The sequence below is a fragment of the Ischnura elegans genome, chromosome 6 (assembly GCF_921293095.1).
Source record: "Ischnura elegans chromosome 6, ioIscEleg1.1, whole genome shotgun sequence".
Lineage (NCBI taxonomy): Eukaryota > Metazoa > Arthropoda > Insecta > Odonata > Coenagrionidae > Ischnura > Ischnura elegans.
In genome coordinates, this window is record NC_060251.1 from 2613138 (window position 1) to 2632675 (window position 19538).

Genomic DNA, 19538 nt, shown 5'->3' on the forward strand with positions numbered 1-19538 from the left:
GTAATGGCTCCGAGACATTTAGTGAAAGCTCTGGTTGGTTCCAGCATTTTAAATGGCAAGCAGATATTTTCAGTGTGGTGACATCAGGCGAATTTGCAAGTGTTGATAGCAGAGTCACCACAACATTTTCTGATGAACTCCAAACTATGATTGAAAGTGGCTCCTTTCCCCCTCAACTAGGTTTTAGTGTTGACGAAATGATATTGTTTTGGATAAGAATACAATCTCGTTCATTCATTTTCAGGGAAGGAAATCCTGGGTCAGGTTTCAAGGCATTTAAAGACTGTTTCACATAGCTGCTAGTGCCTCGGAGAACTACAAATTAAATAATTTATCATTAATAAACTCCGCTAGTTATGAAATGGCATTCAAAGTATCATTTGCCTGTCATTTCGATGAGCGAAAAAAGGACCTGGGTGACATACTAATTGTATTAGACTTGTTTGAAAAATCGTCCACTGCCGGCAATGCATTACGAACCCCTGATATAGCAGATGTTATCCCACCTACACGGCAGGAGGGAATTTCAAAAGCACGTATGAATTTTTTTAACGTGAATAAAAGTCTTTAAATGTGTGCCTACTATCTTTAAATATATTTTAAACTTTAAGAGTTTATATGAATAAGGATTTTTAAGGCAATTAAAATGAATATATATTTTAATAGGAAATTTAATACCCAATACCTATGCTACCAGTAACGCATCCCTATCTTCCAAATGTTAAAATGCTCTCGTATAACGCAAATTCGTATATCGCGTAGGCCCCAAGGAACGCATCCCTTGCACTGTACAATAGGGCGGATCGCAAAAATCGATTTTTTCAAATCCATCTGGCCCAATGAAAAAAAGTTGTGGGACCGATCAAAAATAAGGCCTGAAAAATTTGAGACCTGTACGTGAACCCCTGACCCTCGCTCAAATGCAATTTAGATGGGGAGGGTCAAAATTCGAAAAATATAATATTTAATGGTCATTCCCTATAGATTTTGCCGAGTTACTGCCCTTTTAGGGCAAACATTTCGTGCATTTTGACGTATCTGCCACCGTTTAGCCACAAAATGCCTAATTTGAGTCCGCGAAGAAAATATTCCAACGCCCACGCAGCGTCGCGAATACCAGAGCCGCAGGCCGATCCCTTCCCCTCCACGCTCGCTTCTCCCCCTCCCACGCCTCTAATGCAGCAAAATTCATCCCGCGCATGCTGCTAGGAGGTAGTTTATCTTTGATAATATAAATCAGAAGATGGTAGAAGGTAAAAAACGATGCGTAGTGAGACGACTTGTCCCTTATTTGGCGCCTCGTCGGCGTTAAACAAATCGATGTTACCATCTTTTAGAGAATTGATGAAATATTTTTAGATCTGCGCACGCAGGAAAGGAGACTACGGTCTATGAAGACGCCTCTCGAGTGGCTATGAAGGTTTGGGAACTTAGGTTATGCACTTATATTCCGGTATTGTCCGACAGCTGTGACTAAATGGATTAATAAGGGTGAAGGCCACCGTCGTACCCTCCCCGCTACCCTCTCGAACGCCCCAGATGCACCAAAATTCACACCAAGTGCGTCTTTCTTCGTTAGTCTTACTAATATTTGATGTATCAGCATCGTCCAGTGAGGAACAATCACGAAGGAATTACTCAATTACCTGCTATATATGCGATATTTTTGCGTGTAAGTGCATGGAGGAGCATAAAGTTCCCCCAATGAAGAAGTATTTTGAGAGACAATCTGACGAAAAGAAAGATGATGGCTGCTGGATTGAACCCTAAATAAACTCGACAACTGAGGAAAAAAGGGAATTCTAGGACAGCGTTGAGTCATCATCGTCAATTCTTGTACGGGAAAATAGTATCAAAAATTTTCTTCATCAATTCATTTGAAGAAAATTAAACTGGCGAGAAATAAGCCGATATGTATCTCTACTTTCCCCATGAACTAAACATTAAGGACTATAACCTCAAATTTGAACTTCTTCGGGGAAAATGCGTCTGCCAACTGTGATAGAGGTATATGCAAGAACGAAACAACAGCAATGATCGTTCCCGCAACTTTAGCTGACGCAAAAGTCATAACTTCGTAAGATACATCAAAGCTAGTGTACCAGAATTACTTACGTAGACAGAAAAAGATGCTAATTACTGTGAACAAGAAAAGAGAGGTGTCATCAAAGGGCCTTATTTTATTTGAATGAAAGACTATACTCTTGTCTGATGAAAAAAGGGAAGAGGACTTATCAATACAAGTTTAGAGGGGAATGTGTGGTGTTAGTTGAAGAAACAGGGTCCTACTTTTGGAGGTTTACCTCCCCATCGGAGGATTAGAAAAAGTTATAAAATCTGCGGTTATCGATTCCTTTCCGAGTAAAAATTAGATACACAGAATTAAAAAGGATTTGATTGTGATGGTACCAAGCGAATACCGCCCAAAAAGAAGGCTTCATCCCTTTGCTAAAAGCATAATTCCAACATCCCTTGCAGTGTGGGTAGACTCTTCTCGGGATTCCCACCGGGTTAATTTTTCCATAATGGCCAACATTTCAAGCTCCGACTGGGGGCTCATCTTAAGGGATAAATTTTGTTGAACCCCGAAAAGAGTTTACCCATATCATTCGCCGGGAAAGCATCAAATCGTGTTTCACCCCTTAAAGTGGTCTATTTGCTAATTGCACTATGTTGACTTGGATTTGCGACATAAACGTTGGGAGGGTAATCTAGGGACCCAATTTGCGTTTCCTGCAAGGATGCGTTTGGCGACCAATCCGAGATTTTTTTAAATGCTGGATTCTAATATCGACGTAAAGGACTAACCGCTGATGATATATTGGAGAGAGACTCCGGTTCCTTCGGCTATATCTGAGCTTAGCGCTGTGGTGTTTAAAAATCTGTTGATGAAAGCTCAAATTTGAATTTCAATATTTCTTTAATTATATATACGGACGAGAGATTCGCGTAAGAATTTACCAAAACTTTGTTGGCAGCAGCAAAAGACGAGGAATGACACTAACATATGAAATACAGACTGGAAAGGAGGTAATTGAGTAATTCCTTCGTGATTGTTCCTCACTGGACGATGCTGATACATCAAATATTAGTAAGACTAACGAAGAAAGACGCACTTGGTGTGAATTTTGGTGCATCTGGGGCGTTCGAGAGGGTAGCGGGGAGGGTACGACGGTGGCCTTCACCCTTATTAATCCATTTAGTCACAGCTGTCGGACAATACCGGAATATAAGTGCATAACCTAAGTTCCCAAACCTTCATAGCCACTCGAGAGGCATCTTCATAGACCGTAGTCTCCTTTCCTGCGTGCGCAGATCTAAAAATATTTCATCAATTCTCTAAAAGATGGTAACATCGATTTGTTTAACGCCGACGAGGCGCCAAATAAGGGACAAGTCGTCTCACTACGCATCGTTTTTTACCTTCTACCATCTTCTGATTTATATTATCAAAGATAAACTACCTCCTAGCAGCATGCGCGGGATGAATTTTGCTGCATTAGAGGCGTGGGAGGGGGAGAAGCGAGCGTGGAGGGGAAGGGATCGGCCTGCGGCTCTGGTATTCGCGACGCTGCGTGGGCGTTGGAATATTTTCTTCGCGGACTCAAATTAGGCATTTTGTGGCTAAACGGTGGCAGATACGTCAAAATGCACGAAATGTTTGCCCTAAAAGGGCAGTAACTCGGCAAAATCTATAGGGAATGACCATTAAATATTATATTTTTCGAATTTTGACCCTCCCCCCCTAAATTGCATTTGAGCGAGGGTCAGGGGTTCACGTACAGGTCTCAAATTTTTCAGGTCTTATTTTTGATCGGTCCCACAACTTTTTTTCATTGGGCCAGATGGATTTGAAAAAAATCGATTTTTGCGATCCGCCCTACTGTACAAGGCATGGGTGTAGTTGAGAATTTATAGTATATATTTTGATTTATAATTATCTTTGATACATCAAATGAAAGAGCAATTCAGATACATATTCGTGTGGTACACTTTTTAGTTGACAAATTACAAGTTCAATTCAGGGTTCCCACTCTACCTAAATAATGAAATTCACGGCTTTTTTCAGGTTTTCACGGTCTCAATTTCGCTAAATTCACGGTCCGTTAATAAGCCAACAATAAGAAAATCACTGGCCGTATATCAACAGAAAATTAACGCATGCGGTAAACGCCGTGAATGTTAACGCCGCAATGAAAAGTGATATCTGTTATGACGTGATCTAACGTTTGAAAAATTCAGGGCCGACTAAAGGACCAGCCCAACCACGCTCTTGCCTGGACGCCGAATACCATTCGGACCTTCTTCCGTCCGGACACCCGAGGTCCTTTTTTAATTCCTCGCCGAGAGATTGTTTTTTGTGCACGTTGTTATTACTGCACAGTAACCGAATTTCCCCCACCCCAATCTTTCTTATTTAACGGAAAATGTTTTATTTAAATTGTTTATAGAATATAATAAATTGATTCTTCCTTATTTAACGGAAAATATTTTATGAAAATTGTTTATAGAACATAATAAATCAAAAAACAATTTCATTAACCGTATTAGCACAAATCTAAGACGAACACGATTCTAAGACTACCCTCCTTTTTTGGAACTCCACTAGGGGAAAATTTTTTTTCTTAATAACGATACAATTATAAAATGAATGCGGAAAAACGATCAATGCATTATTTTTTTGCTAGGTTGCCTATGTCCCAGGAAACGCAGGATTTTGGCGAGTAATTACGATATTCATTAAAGGTTTCAAACAATATTTTAGATAATAACAGGAATAGTAGTACTTTATTTATTTATTTATTCGCTCCAGGACATGCAGTTACATGTATAGAGCAAGTCAAAATAGAGGAAAATAAAATATACATAGGTCATAAATAAATATACAAGTACCAGTCAAGTATTCCACTTCAACGAAATAAATTCATCCACAGAATAGAAGGAATTACTGAGGAGGTATTTATACAGTTGGGATTTGAACAGTGAAAAGGGTTTTGTTTCCCTTAATTTATGTGGGAGGCAGTTGAACAATTTCACCCCTGCATAAAGGGGGTTTTTACTAAAGAGGGTGAGGCTATGAGTGACCACCCTAAAATCCCTGGACGCTCTGGTGTTATGATTATGTACATCAGCATTAATTTCAATTCCAAAGAAACTTTTATGGAGACAGACAAAAATAACAGTAGAATATATATACAGACTAGGTAACGTTAGTATTCCTAGGTGTAGCGGAGCGCTGTCCGCTACTCAGGACATGGACTCTTGGGGAAAACCCAGGAGGTGGGGGCGTGAAGCCCTCGACGGGAGAAGGGCTTTTGGGGCCCGTTGTAAAAGAGAGAGAATAAAGGAGTTGTGGTTTGAACCTCGAAGTGAGCGAACGTTATTTTGAATATCCTTCTCCAGCGAACCGGCGCTACATTGGCGCAGTCGGTAGGATTGTGTTCTCGATCCTGAGATTTTGCGTGCGGTTCGGCGACGGCAGCCATGGCGGGTATGGTGATGCCGGAGAAGTTTAGTGGTGCGGAGGAGTGGGAAGACTGGGTCTTCCAATTTGAGACAGTGGCGGAAATAAATAAATGGCCTGAGGAGCAGAAGACGCTCTACCTGAGACTCTGCCTCACAGGAAACGCTCTCTCGGCGTTTCGTGATCTGCCGGAGGAAAACAGAGGGAGCTATGAAAAGGCGCGGGAGGCGTTGGGGCGGCGCTTCAACCCAAGGGAAGCGAGCGAGAAGGAGAAGGCGCGATTCGTCCAAAGGGCGCGCAACCCCGGAGAAGACATCGCCGCCTTTGCCACGGACCTCGGGCGCCTTGCTCGGCGCGCATACCCTTCCTGGCCCGAGGATGCGAGAAAGGCCGTAGTGCGCGACCGCTTCCTCGATGGGCTCGACGGGAACATTCGGGTGTGGGTGAAGCAGGCGAGACCTGCTAGCCTCGAGGAAGCAATCGGCGTTGCAATCGAGACGGAGGCAATCCATTTCGCCGAGTCATCCACCAGGGGAGTGAATGCGTTGGCGCCGGCGACGCTCGTCAGGTCACAGGATATCGGTGTGGGGAGTCGAGGGTGTGGTCGCGAGGACAGAGTGGAGGCCGCGTTGACACAGAACTCAGAGACAATGAGAGAGGTGTTGCAATTTCTACGAGGGATGGTTATGTCGAGTGGTGAGGACCACGACCCCGCTCCCGCTCCGGAGAGGCGGCGCCCTAATTCCAGTGTGAGGCGCAGAGATCGGCCGCGCTGTTGGATGTGCGGCGAGGAGGGCCATCTGAGGGCCGAATGCCCACGGCTTCCTTCTCGGGAAACGATGGGAGGCCGAGGAGACGGTAACCTTCTCGGCCGCAGACGGAAAAGGAAACCGAGACACTACTTCACCGCTCGAGGGCGTCGGAGGACGCGGAGTAAAGGAAATTTGGACAATTTTGTCCGAGTCAGTGCCCCTGGTGCGCGGATCCGTTTCGGGGATCCCCGTCGAGATACTAATAGACACGGGAGCGGCAGTGTCACTGATATCGGAAGAAATATGGAGCCGCACCGAAAATTCGGGGAAAATCATAACAGACAATGTGACACTAATAACGGCGAATGGGGAGCCATTACGGGTGCTTGGGAAGGGTGAAGTGATACTTCAGATCGGAGGGGAAGAGTTCTCTCATGATGTGCTCATCGCCCCGCGCCTATCGAAGGGATGCCTCCTGGGTGCCGATTTTCTGCGAGCACATCAGTGTGACGTGGCTTTTTCCCGGAATTGCATTCTTCTCCGCGGAAAAGCGGTGCCTTTTCTCTCAAGTGAGGGAAAGTGCGAGTGGGGCTGCGCAGTGACGTTGAAGGAGAACGTTGTTCTTCCTCCTCACCACGAAGTGGTAGTGGAGTGTTTGGTGAGCTCGGACCCGGGGTTCAAAGAAAAAGTGGGGATAATCGAGCCAAACCCAAAACTTTTAGAGCGTTATGGCGTTTTCGGTGCGCGGATTTTGCATAACGTGAAGGATACGGTGAATATGCTTTTCCTGAATCCCTTGGGAGAGACAGTGACTCTATACAAAGACACGAAAGTGGGCGTATTGCACGAGTGTTGTGGAGAACAAGTGGAAACATGTCAAAAGCCCGTTTTTAGTCTGGAGAACGCGCATCTCCCCCCAGCATCTTCCCTCTTTGACTTAAACTGTGCCGATATTAGTGAAGCGGAAATAGAGGAACTCAAAACAGTGTTGAATGAGTTTTCAGATGTGTGCTCTCGAGGACCCTACGACTTAGGGCGTACAAACATTCTTAAGCACACAATAGAGACTAGGGATGTGTCCCCGATTCGGCAACCTCCCAGGAGATTGCCAATCCACAGACGCGGAGAAGTGCGACGAATCGTAGAGGAAATGATGAGGGACGATATAATCGAAGAATCATCATCTCCTTGGAGTTCACCGATCGTTCTTGTGACAAAGAAAGACGGATCGACGCGATTTTGTGTTGATTATAGGCGTCTGAATTCCGTGACTCACAAAGATGCTTATCCCCTCCCCCGCATGGACGACATTCTCGATTCGCTCGCCGGCGCAACAGCTTTCTCCACAATAGATATGGCGTCAGGATACTGGCAGTGCGAGGTCGCGGAAGCTGATCGAGAAAAGACAGCCTTTACCACTGGTGACGGTCTATATCAGTTTAAAGTGCTGCCTTTCGGATTGTGCAACGGACCCAGTACATTCCAAAGACTAATGGACCTAGTGCTCGCGGGTGCACAGTGGAGGTCTTGTTTGGTGTACTTGGATGACGTCATAATTTTTGGAAGGGATTTTAGGGAGCACGTAGAAAGGCTAACAGATGTGTTGATACGCCTAAGGAAGGCGGGACTGAAAATTAAGCCTGAGAAGTGCCAAATCATGAAACCATCTGTGAAATTTTTAGGCCATATAGTCTCCAAAAATGGTGTCGCGACGGATCCTAATAAAATTGCCGCGATCACAGAATGGCGATCTCCAGCATCCCTTGTGGAGCTTAGGGCGTTCCTAGGAACTGTATCTTACTACAGGCGGTTTATTAGAGACTTTTCACAGATAGCCTGCCCCCTACACAGGTTGACCGAGAAGCATGCCTTATTTAAATGGAGTGCAGAATGTGAAGACGCCTTTCAGACTCTTAAGCGAAAGCTAACGTGTTCACCGATTTTGGCCTTCCCGCGGTTGGACTGCGAATTTACGCTCGACTGTGACGCTAGCGGGATGGGTATCGGGGCCGTACTCAGCCAGAGACAGGAAGGCGAGGAAAGGGTTGTGGCCTATTACAGTCGGACGCTCTCACGTGCCGAAAAACAATATTGTGTGACGAGGCGTGAACTTTTGGCGGTAGTAAATTCTACCCGCCATTTTCGCCAATATTTATTAGGCAAACGGTTTGTGGTGCGCACCGATCATAATTCCCTACAGTGGTTGAGATCGTTTCGAGAACCGGAAGGACAAGTTGCTCGCTGGCTTGAGCAATTGTCGGAGTATGACTTTTTAGTGGTGCATCGGCCGGGAAACAAACATGGAAATGCCGACGGTTTATCCCGGTCTGTTTGTAAACAGTGCGCTCGGGGAGAGGGGGAGCTGATTTCAGCGGAAATCGACGCCGTCTTAGAGGCCCCCAGTGAAGGCGTGAGAGACAGACAAAGCAAAGACCCCGTGCTGAGAAGGGTAATGGAAGCACTCGAAGCAGGAATTCGGCCGTCCGAGGGAGAGAGGAGGGGTGACTGCCCGAGGGCGAAGGCTTTGTGGACACAATGGGATAGACTAGTGTTTAAGGATGGGGCTCTCTTTCGAAGGTGGGAAGAAGAAGGAAGGGACGCCTTCCGTCTCCAGATAATTGTGCCTGCTGAGGCTAGGGACGAAATTCTTCGGGCTTTGCACGATTCGCCCGTCGGAGGCCATTTAGGGTATGAGAAAACTCTAGGTAAAGTGAGAGAGCGCTACTATTGGCCCGGATACACAAAAGACGTGGAAATTTGGTGCCGCACGTGTGAAGATTGTTCGCGTCGGAAATCCCCGCCTCACCAGCAACGAGCACCACTGGGTCATTGCCCGACGGGAGGACCGATGGAAAGGATTTCCATGGACATTTTAGGACCACTTCCTCAAACAAAGTTGGGAAATAAATATATATTGGTGGTCGCTGATGAGTTCACCAAGTGGACCGAAGCGTATGCCATGCATAACCAAGAGGCGGAAACAGTGGCGCATCATGTTAAGGGCTTCGTGTGCAGGTGGGGAGTGCCACGGGAAATCCATACTGATCAAGGACGCCAATTCGAATCCCGCCTCTTCCAAGAGATGTGTAAAGTGATTGGGGCGGTAAAAACAAGAACATCACCCTACCACCCACAGTCGGACGGCCAAGTCGAGCGGTTCAATAGAACATTATTAGCTATGTTGAGCCAGTGGACGGATATGGAATCCGAATGGGATGAGCATTTGGATTCCGTCATGCTAGCCTATCGGTCGGCCAAACACAGCAGCACAGGATTTACACCTTATTTTCTTATGTTTGGCAGAGAAGTGCGCCTTCCCATTGAGTTAGAGTGGGGGATCCCTGACGTGCAGAGGGGGGTGGCGAAAGAAGGCGACTTTGTGAGACGCTTGCGAGAGAGCCTCGAGAAAGCCCATGATCTCGCACGGCAGAGGCTTGGGTCGGCCCACCTCCGGCAAAAAGAACAATACGACCGCCGTTGTCACGGTGCACCCTTTGAGGAAGGGGAAAGGGTATGGCTCCACGATCCCGCTACGGCAAGAGGGAAGTGTCGCAAATTCCATCGCCCCTGGACGGGTCCTTTCCAAATCATACGGAAATTGTCCGAGGTCACGTACCGAGTGAAGAAGGTGGATAATCCTCGCCGCCGCCTAGTGGTACACTTCAACCGACTCAAAAGGTGGGAGGAAAGACCGGGAGGAGACACGGAAAAGGAATGTGAGAATACGGACGGAGTTGAAGAGACAAAAGATGGGCCAAGAGAGGCCGAGACAGCGAGGGAAAAACCGGTCGTCCGCGGAGGGGGTGGATGGAAGTTTTTCTCCATTCCACCAACACAGGAGGGCCAAGCGACTCCGGCAGCGAGAGAGGAGCCACCAGCTGAAGCGGTTATTGAGCCGACCATGCGATATCCCAGACGGGTGACAAGGGAGCCAGAAAGGTTTCAAGCCGGGCTCTGAGGAAGGAGTAATTCCGGGGGGGTGGTCTCTTTTCTTTTCGTTTCAGAGGTAAGGAGATAAAGGCGCCAACTTTCCGAGATCCGAGGACAGCGAAGGTTCCAGCTATGCTGACCGTCGCGAGGGCGCGACGCCTTTGAAAGGAGGGGGCAGTGTAGCGGAGCGCTGTCCGCTACTCAGGACATGGACTCTTGGGGAAAACCCAGGAGGTGGGGGCGTGAAGCCCTCGACGGGAGAAGGGCTTTTGGGGCCCGTTGTAAAAGAGAGAGAATAAAGGAGTTGTGGTTTGAACCTCGAAGTGAGCGAACGTTATTTTGAATATCCTTCTCCAGCGAACCGGCGCTACACTAGGGATTTAAAGTGTGTCCGGCAACTACTTCTCCCTGGAGTGTTGCTTAAGATCCTGATGGCCCATTTTTGAAGTTTAAAAAGCCTCGTAGTATGGTGAGAATGGCCCCAAACTACTATTCCATATTTCAATCGGCTATGAACATGGGCATGGTAGACCAAAAGGGCTGTTTTAATATTTGAGAGAGCTTAAATTCTTCTTAATAAATAACAACCGGTTGCCACTTTGGTGCAAAGATTGTCTATATGCACTTCCCAAGATAATGTTTCATGAACATATAGACCTAGGTACCTAGTTTCTGCCGAAGAGCATAAAATTTTACCATTTAGCCTGAGAAGAGGAGTACAAATTCTTTCCCTCTGAGGAGTACGAAATTGTATAAAAGTAGATTTTTTTTCATTGATAAGAACTCTATTATCAACACACCACTTATTCATTGAACTGATATTTTGTTGCACTTCATCATGGTTGAAGTATTTAGAGAACAATAAATGTGCCGTATCATCTGCATACATGACCACTGTCCCACCATTAAAATAAGAGGGGAGATCATTAATGTAGACAAGAAAAAGAAGAGGACCTAAAATGGAGCCTTGAGGTACACCTCTAGTGACTGCCAAAGGAGTAGAAGATGTGTGAGAACCAATACCAGAAGAGTAGATACTTACAACTTGGGATCTAGCACTTAGGAAAGATTGTATCCAGGTATTGGCAATTCCAGAAATCCCATAACTATTGAGTTTGAGAAGTAAGATTCCATGATCAACTGAATCAAACGCTTTTTTAAGGTCATAAAATACACCTGTAACAGAGTTCTGGTTGTCCAATTCAGATATCAGTACATGAATGAACTCCGCCAAGGCAGTTTCAGTAGACCTATTTCTCATGAAACCAAATTGAGATTTTGAGAGGATGTCAAATTTTGTTAAGAATGATAACAATCTGTTGAAGATGACCTTTTCAAAAACCTTAGAAAACACTGAAAGGACTGAGATCGGTCGGTAATTATTTATATCATGGGGGTCACCATTCTTAAAGATAGGAATAACCTTAGCCACTTTTAATTTATCAGGAAAAATTCCCAGAGAGAGAGACTCGTTAACTAAATATGTTAATGGGGGTATTATTGCCATTTTTACATTTCCTTTCCACAGAGAACCTGGAATGTTATCAATGCCAGAGGAGCGTTTACTACTTATTTTAACAAGTATATTATTAATTTCCTTCTCGTCAGTGGGGTAAAGAAAAATAGAGTGGGCTAAATATCCCTTGGAGCGAACAGCGTTGGCAGGATACTTAGATTGGTTATAGGGAGTCAGCATGTTATTATTGACATTCAGAAAGTTAACATTGAACAGGTCAGCTATAGCAGTTTTTTCTGATATTATTGAACCTTCATGAAGAACAGCACTAATATTAGATGAAGAAGTTTTAGAACTACTACTGTTTTTAATGATATTCCAGGCAGCTTTGCATGGGTTAGTAGCAGAACTAATGATGGACATATTGAATTTTCTTTTTGTCTCATCAATCAAAATTCTATGTTCACTTTTTAGAGTTTTGTAAGCTCTTTCAATTGACTGAGAGCCACTTGATTTTAATTCATTAAAAACCTGCCTTAAACGAGTAGATGAGGCTCTAATTTCATCTGAAACTCACTTTTTCTTTGAGTTAGAACAAGTCCTCACAGCTTTTAGAGGAAAAGATACATCAAAGCAATACAAGACAGTAGATAAAAAGTTATCAAATTTAGTATTAAAATCATCCCCGCCATATACTGATTCCCAGGACTGCTGCTGCAGTAAACATTGAAAATATGCTTGGGATGAAGGTGAGAACGATCGTTTATGATAAGCATGAGGGTTCTTAGGGTTTGACCAACATTGAGTATTGATCTCAATCATTTGGGCTTTGTGGTCAGAAAAGTGTGTATCAATGATAAGACTTTCAGTAGACGGCATATCTAAGAAAATATTATCAATAGTTGTGGATGAAGATTGAGTTACCCGAGTAGGACAAAACACAGTAGGGACAAAATTGAATGATCTTAGCGAATCAAGTAACATCCTCGACTGGGTGGATTTCAAGCTGAAATCAATATTGAAGTCCCCACAGAGAATTGTGTTCTTAGCATTCTTTACAAAGATTGGAATAACATTACTTAACAAATCCAGAAAAATAGAAAAATCACCACTAGGAGATCGATAAACACATACAATTGCAATGGCAGTGCCACCAATGTCAATTAGGATTCCACAACATTCATAGTCACGCTCAATACTTGGATTTATAAATCGAATGTTTCGTACACTAATAATTTGTTTAACAAGAATCAATACACCACCATCAATACACGTAGGTCATATTGTTGATTCGACCCATATCTCTTTCAAAATTCTGAAGGAAAACGCCACCTTACTAAAAAAAATGTTTGCTCTCCACTCGGCATTTACACTGCTACTATGGATTTCAGTCTGATGTAAAAATTCTTATCCATCAAACACCATTTCCAGTACACGTATTCACGAGAGCCATGTGCATGTTGTGCCTAAAACAACCGGATTCGCTGGTGCAGTGACTGGTTGTGAGATGGATGACGAAGGCCAAAAATAGTCTATTACCTGAATTGTTCCTGTCTAATGAATATATTTTTAATATAATTGAGGTAGTGTGTAAAGCGTGAACAACGTTGCATTAATCATCAGTGACACGCCCACCTGGATCTTCGCCTTCATATCACTACTTGTTTTCTCCAGGTAGCTCACTCTACCCCCACCCCTACCATCATGTGCTAGCGGACAACCCAAGGCGCTCTGCAATATTCACGCGCATCTAGCCCGGATTCTTTTCTTCATGTTCAATTATTTTCAGTCCATCTCTTAAAACTCTCAATAGTTTCTTCGGAGGGGCCATGGATTAAAATTAAACTAGTGAAAATGAAACGTGACTTTATTAAACCCACATGGAAAACACTCGGTGGTTCGAAGTCCAGCCACCCTGGAAAGTAGGGAACCACTCGTACGAGGTGAAGTTCGGAACTGATGCTATCGCGTACGGGGGTACGCAGAGCATACTGCAGAGGGCAAAGCGTGACCATATGACTGCGCCATGACCCTAAAGATATCCATTCTTCTCCAACTATCGTAACGCCAGATGAGCAGATGAATTTGAATTGTTAGTAAGGAGAAACAAAAATCCTGCGAAGATATCCCTTCGTCAGTAACTCTGACAAGTGAGACTTATATCATAACTCGTAAATTGATAACTGATAACAACCTGATATCATGTTTTCGGAACAAAATGCCGAATTAACTGCCGAGAAGCTCAGCTACGAGGAGTTTTGCCAAAAATCGTCACCGTATTTTTCCATCTATTTCCTTGCTTAAAATACGTCGTGTTTGGTCTCGTTTTTTTTAATTACGTGCAAAATTACTAACATTTCAATCTAATAAAAGCATAATAGCAATTGCAGAATATCATTGTTAGATACCTTTTGGGCTGATAGGTGACTCATGCAGCAGTTGACCTCCAGGAACTGGGAACTTTGAAGGAGTTAGGCTGAAAATGGTCAGTGGGTGAGAAGAGGGTGGAGCGCGAAACACGTTTCTATTGTTCTCGTGTAACTCCATATTTTTTTCGAAGCTTAGGTCTTCGTAATACAATCCCTGCGTGAGCTGGGACCTTTTTTTATTTTGAAGAAGAGGAAAGCGTCAGAAGGGGGGATGCGAATGCTGAATGGAGGGGGATAACGGATCTTGGGATATGCGCTAATGTTACTTTCCCACGGCACTGAGCTTCTCCCAATGGTAGTTCCATCTCTTGGGGAAGATTCCAACTAGGTGCTTGTCGTTATTAGCCATAAATGACACATTGTATTTATTTCGTCTCATTTTCGTCAAAAGATGGATGCAGGAAAATTATGCATCAGAACTGCGATCTTCAAACGATCAATGCGAGAAACGATACTTCGGGGAACGATAGATATGGGAAAAAATTACATTGTCAATAAGGAACTTTATTTGGGACCAGAAACGGCGAACGATCAATGCGGGAATGATAGATCGAGGTTCCACCGTATAACTTTTCTTTAGAAAGCGGCAGTGTAATGACCTCTTTTCTCTGCTATCGTAATACTCTGAAACCAAAACTGAATCGATCTCTCTAATCAGAGGCAAATCATGTTCCCTTCATACCGTTGCTCTGGGAAAAATGGAACGACTTTGTAGCAGTGTATATTGCAACGGCATTGAGGCTTTAACGTTCCGATCCTAGGCAGATCTAGGGAGGGGCACGGGGGCACATACCCCCCAGACACTTAAAAAATATGCAAGCTTTTGAATACGGTCACATTATCATTGCGCTCGTTTTGTATCATGAGGTATCCTTGTCCCCCTCCCCAGAACAAAATCCTGGATACGGCTTTGCTTGTGCTCCCCCACTCCCCAGAAAGAAATCCTGGATCCGCCTCTGGTTAAAATTTAGGTAAATTGTAATCAATCACACAAAAATTTTGTAAGTTGGTCAAGCTCTAACTTGAATGGAGCCGAACCCAGGGTAAAGCAGGCGATCTCGCGGACACGGCAGAAGTGCACCTGGCGATTGATTGGCACACACGCTTTACCTGCTGCCTAAAATGGCAATAGTTTTTCACTTAAACACAAAATTAAATAAGCCAAATTACTGTTCAGGTATTTTTGACCTTGATTTTTCATTGTATAGCTATATATATATATTGTGGCAAACTCAGGTATCCATAATTTTTTCTGACGAAAATTATGCAACCCGACTGACGTCGAGAATTTTGCATTCGATTGTAAGACGAACCCTCTTTTCTGCAGGAGTTAGGAGGAAAAAAAACTAGTGATGGGTCGGTTCGATTCCTCGATTCTTCGATTCCTCGATTCTCAGCCAAGAACCGGAATCGAAAATGAGTACTTGCCAAGGGGAAAAATCGATTCCGATTCCAGTAGTACAAGTACTTCAAACCACAAATTTATATACGACCGCGTTTCCAACAGTCATTGGAATTTTCGTGCCGCGTAATCGTAATAACAAAACACATTATCTTCTAGGGATGTGCGAGTACTTGAAAGTTCGAGTCCAGTCGGTGGTACTCGACTCGAGCGTTTCGAGTAGCATTACAAATGTCCAGTCGAGTAAGTTACGGTTACAAAGCTTTCGAGGCTAGTATGTCCAGCAATCTGCTGACAGGAAGCGCTATCATGAAACTCATGTAGTAATACAGTTTTTAAAGCCAATAAGTCATTCTAATGCCTTGGCCTGGTAGTTTCAGCTTGCTGTATGCTCTATAGTTGTCGAAGTGGGCTCCGAATACCTTTACGCCAGCCGCGGCGGCCGATCGTCTTCCGACCCGGCGCACACCGGTCCGAAATCGGAAAAAGCTGGAATGAAGTCCAAAATCACCTTTTTGGGGATAGAGACTTGAAACTTAGCGTAAATACTCATAAATCATTACCAGATATAGATTTATATGCCATTTTACATAAATACGACCCTTTAGTGATGAAACAGTGGCCCAAACATGACCAACTTTTCAAAACCACGCGCGATCTCGTTAATCCTCGAAATTTTTTAAATTCATCCAGGTGGTGTTGCGTTTGTATGATTTTTATGGAATAAAAAATGCAATATTCTTTTTACCTGGTGCTTTGCCTATACTTTCAATGAGTTATGAAGATTTTGGCTTTCATCTGTCTGGTTTTACAACGCAAAATGGTCGACCCGTTTTTCACTTGAAATTTGACATAAAGTAGACATTATCTTTCGTTTACGAAAAATATAACTCGGAAAATTTGAACCACAATATAAAGTAAAGATTTCTAAAGAGTACTAAGTAGAAATCTTGGAAAAAAACGTTTGCGACGAAGGAAATAAGAGCGATTTTTCAATCGCGCGTCAAGACTGGGCTAATCGCGGACCAAACTTCATCGCGGAACTCTGGGGCTCGGTAACCGAGGCCGATTTTTCAAGTTTTTTAAAACTTTAGTCTTGAAAATCGTCATTTAAATCACAGGTAATCGTCTTCTTTGACTTAAAACAGAGGGTGTTAGAAAGTGTTATGTATAGATAGACTTGACCATTTAACACATTACTCGAGTGAAAATACTAAGGATTGGATATTTTTCGGAACCATCCTACGCATAAGAAATATGGCTCGGGTATTGAAGTAAAGTGAAGAGATTAAGTCGGCATACTTAAGAGAGAGGAAAAAGGAAATGTTTCCTCGAAAGGCAACAACCGATACCCTTTTTCCCTTTCCACCTTCGCCGAGGTGAGTCGCGCGGAAAGGGGAGTTTTCACACCACAAGGCATCTTTTAGTCTTTTGTATTACTACGTCCGTCCGATGTGATATTCGTTTGTAGCGTTTAGTTTATTTCTTGAACTTAAAAAACAAGAGTTTTTAAGGTTGATTAAACGACGTGAGAAGTATAGATTTTTTTGGCTCTACAAAACTAAAGCTAAGTTCTTTAGTCCATTAGCTTAGTCACTTGAGTTCCATGAGGACTCAAGATCCATAAAGATCGATGATATAGTTTTTAATAAAAATTCCCGTTTCCTAAATCTTGCAATTTTGGTAGGAAAGTACTTGCCCAGTCACACAAGTGTGTAGCAAAAGGCAATTTATTGCAGGCAGTAATACTGTAACATGGAGACATCAAAACCTACTGGCTGAGCATGAGCATGTTGGTTTTTCTACTTGAGAATTTGAAAGGGCCAAATATTACATGATTAATATCCATGTATAGTATTTTATCTTTATTATAACTGTAAATACGAGTATACTCAGGGCTCTCCATTGTAGTTATAAGTGATATTTTTTCTTGGAGCCTATGGTGTCAGAATCGATGGAATCGGTATCGGTAGAATCGGAATCGAAATGTCAGAATCGGAATCGGGATCGGAATCGGTAAAATTTTGGAATCGACCCATCACTAAAAAAAACCTTGTCTTAGATAGGTGCAAATAGGTACATTATAATTCACTTGGTTTGAAATATATAAAGACATAATAAATACCTACTGAAACATGTTATTTTCACTTTCACTTTACTTTATCACCCGTCAAATATTTCCACACAAACTTTCCGGTTGCGACGTAAAACTGGCAAGTCCCAGGTCGACGCATGCGAAAATCGTGTAATGCTGTGTTGCCATAAGCGGAAATCTTCTCTCGTTTTCAGGCCGCAGCGCGCGAGAATTAGTAACGTCGCGCCGAAAGCTCGCTGTCGCCCGGTTCAAACGCAGGGAGCGTAGTGTCCACAGTGCATAGCAGGTTGTCAAGGTTAGCGGTCTTCCAATCACAGGATTGAGGGTGTTGAATAAACGTACACATTTTTCGACACAAATGCCATCTAAATTTAGTTTCGAAAGTGGTCGCTGCAGCCAGTGGGAAGCCTAATTGGATGGAAGGGGGACTAAGCAGTGACCGAGGGAGGGGAAACCAAGCCAGTCGAGGAAAGTAAACAAGCTGATGAGAAGTAGTGTCATATTTCAGGAGGGGGGAGAGAAAAGGCGTACGCTGGGGACAGACTTTTTTTTTCTTCAGGCAACATTCGTTCCCACGCTTTGTGACCCATGCGACGATGCTCGCCACAATGAATAGAAGTGCGCTCGCTACGAACGAAGTTGAAAATTTCTGGGAAGGTACTATTATCAAGATTGAGAGATTTTTAAGGTTTTAGGGCGAAATTCATGGCTATTTCCAGGTTTTTTCACAGTAGACGAAATTCACGGCTAATTCACGGTTGAGTGGGAACCCTGGAAAGTGTTTCTGGTAAAAATGCCAACCTCTGACAAGAGAGTTTGTTTCACAAAACGCCAAATTCCCACCATCTGACTCTAAAGTAATTCTTATCCTGTGGGAGCTCATGAAGAATCATATGAATGCAACACCATTGAACCGACCAGGTTAAATGAACAGGATTTATTCCGCCGTTGCATTGATTTCTCCCGACAAACTCACCTCCATATAGGTAGACTTTATGAATATTAACAGGATGTGCGACATGTAACGGATGGCACTGATGTTAGGCACTTCTTAAATTAACTTCTTCTCGGGGCATGTCACTGCTTAATCTGTATGTATGAAAGAATGCATGGATGCGAGATGGCAAAAAAGCCCCTGCCCTAATTCCAAGCTTGCATTCTTGCATTTTCAACATATTTTATTTGCTCAAGTGCGCAATAACGTGCCCATGTTAACCAGCCTTTAGTGATACAAAAGCAGAAAGGTAGCTATTTCATTAGATGTATCAGCAATACTGCCAGTCCTGTCTGGTATGAATACTACCATATTATGAAGTCCTAAAATCCAAATATTTCATTTTGAATATGATGTATCATATTCTATTAGATCAAAAAAATTAAAAAATCATATAAAAACAACATTCAGTGAATTATGGAGAAATGCAATGACACTTACCCAAAATTAAACAAATAATTTTCTTTTAAAATTATTCCAGAATCTTCTCCAACGAACACAGATGGTATTGAGATATTGGTCAAATGGTCAGCAGACATAGGCTCTGTAGATGAGAAGATAATAATGAATTATGAAATTAATAAACACAAAAACAGTGAAGTGATAAAAAAACTGTTTAGTCAGTGAGAATCCCCAGTCATTAAAAGGAAAAGGAATTCAAATATTCTGAACTATACTTAATTTATCAGTATTCTTAAATAAACTTATATTATGTATCAATAAAATCCCCTTTTAACATTTTAATCAAAACTAAAAGTTAGAAAGTAAAGAAAGTGTAGAACATGCAAAACAGCTAAGGGACATAATACACATTAAGATACTCTAAAACGACAAAGAATGAGAACTCGAATAAGAGTGAAAATATATTTTCACAATGTATGCCTACCATTGTAATGTTTTCATGAGAATACACAAGTCTAAGTTCATGAGAATACAAAAATTCTCTTGTTGACAAACATAACCTAATCAGGCAGGAGCAAGTCAAGCAATTTTACAGTCTGCAAATGGCTAAATGA

At 43.0% G+C, this 19538-nt stretch overlaps 1 protein-coding gene across 4 annotated transcripts in view; it reads right to left on the reverse strand.

Moving 5' to 3' along the window:
• Positions 1-19538, reverse strand: part of LOC124160407 (E3 ubiquitin-protein ligase RNF13-like) — a 219007-nt gene that overhangs the window by 46683 nt on the left and 152786 nt on the right. For all 4 annotated transcript variants that reach the window (XM_046536248.1, XM_046536246.1, XM_046536245.1 and 1 more), the window contains one exon: positions 18964-19066. In XM_046536248.1, coding sequence (XP_046392204.1) covers positions 18964-19066 — 103 coding nt within the window. The remainder of the gene's footprint in view (positions 1-18963; positions 19067-19538) is intronic.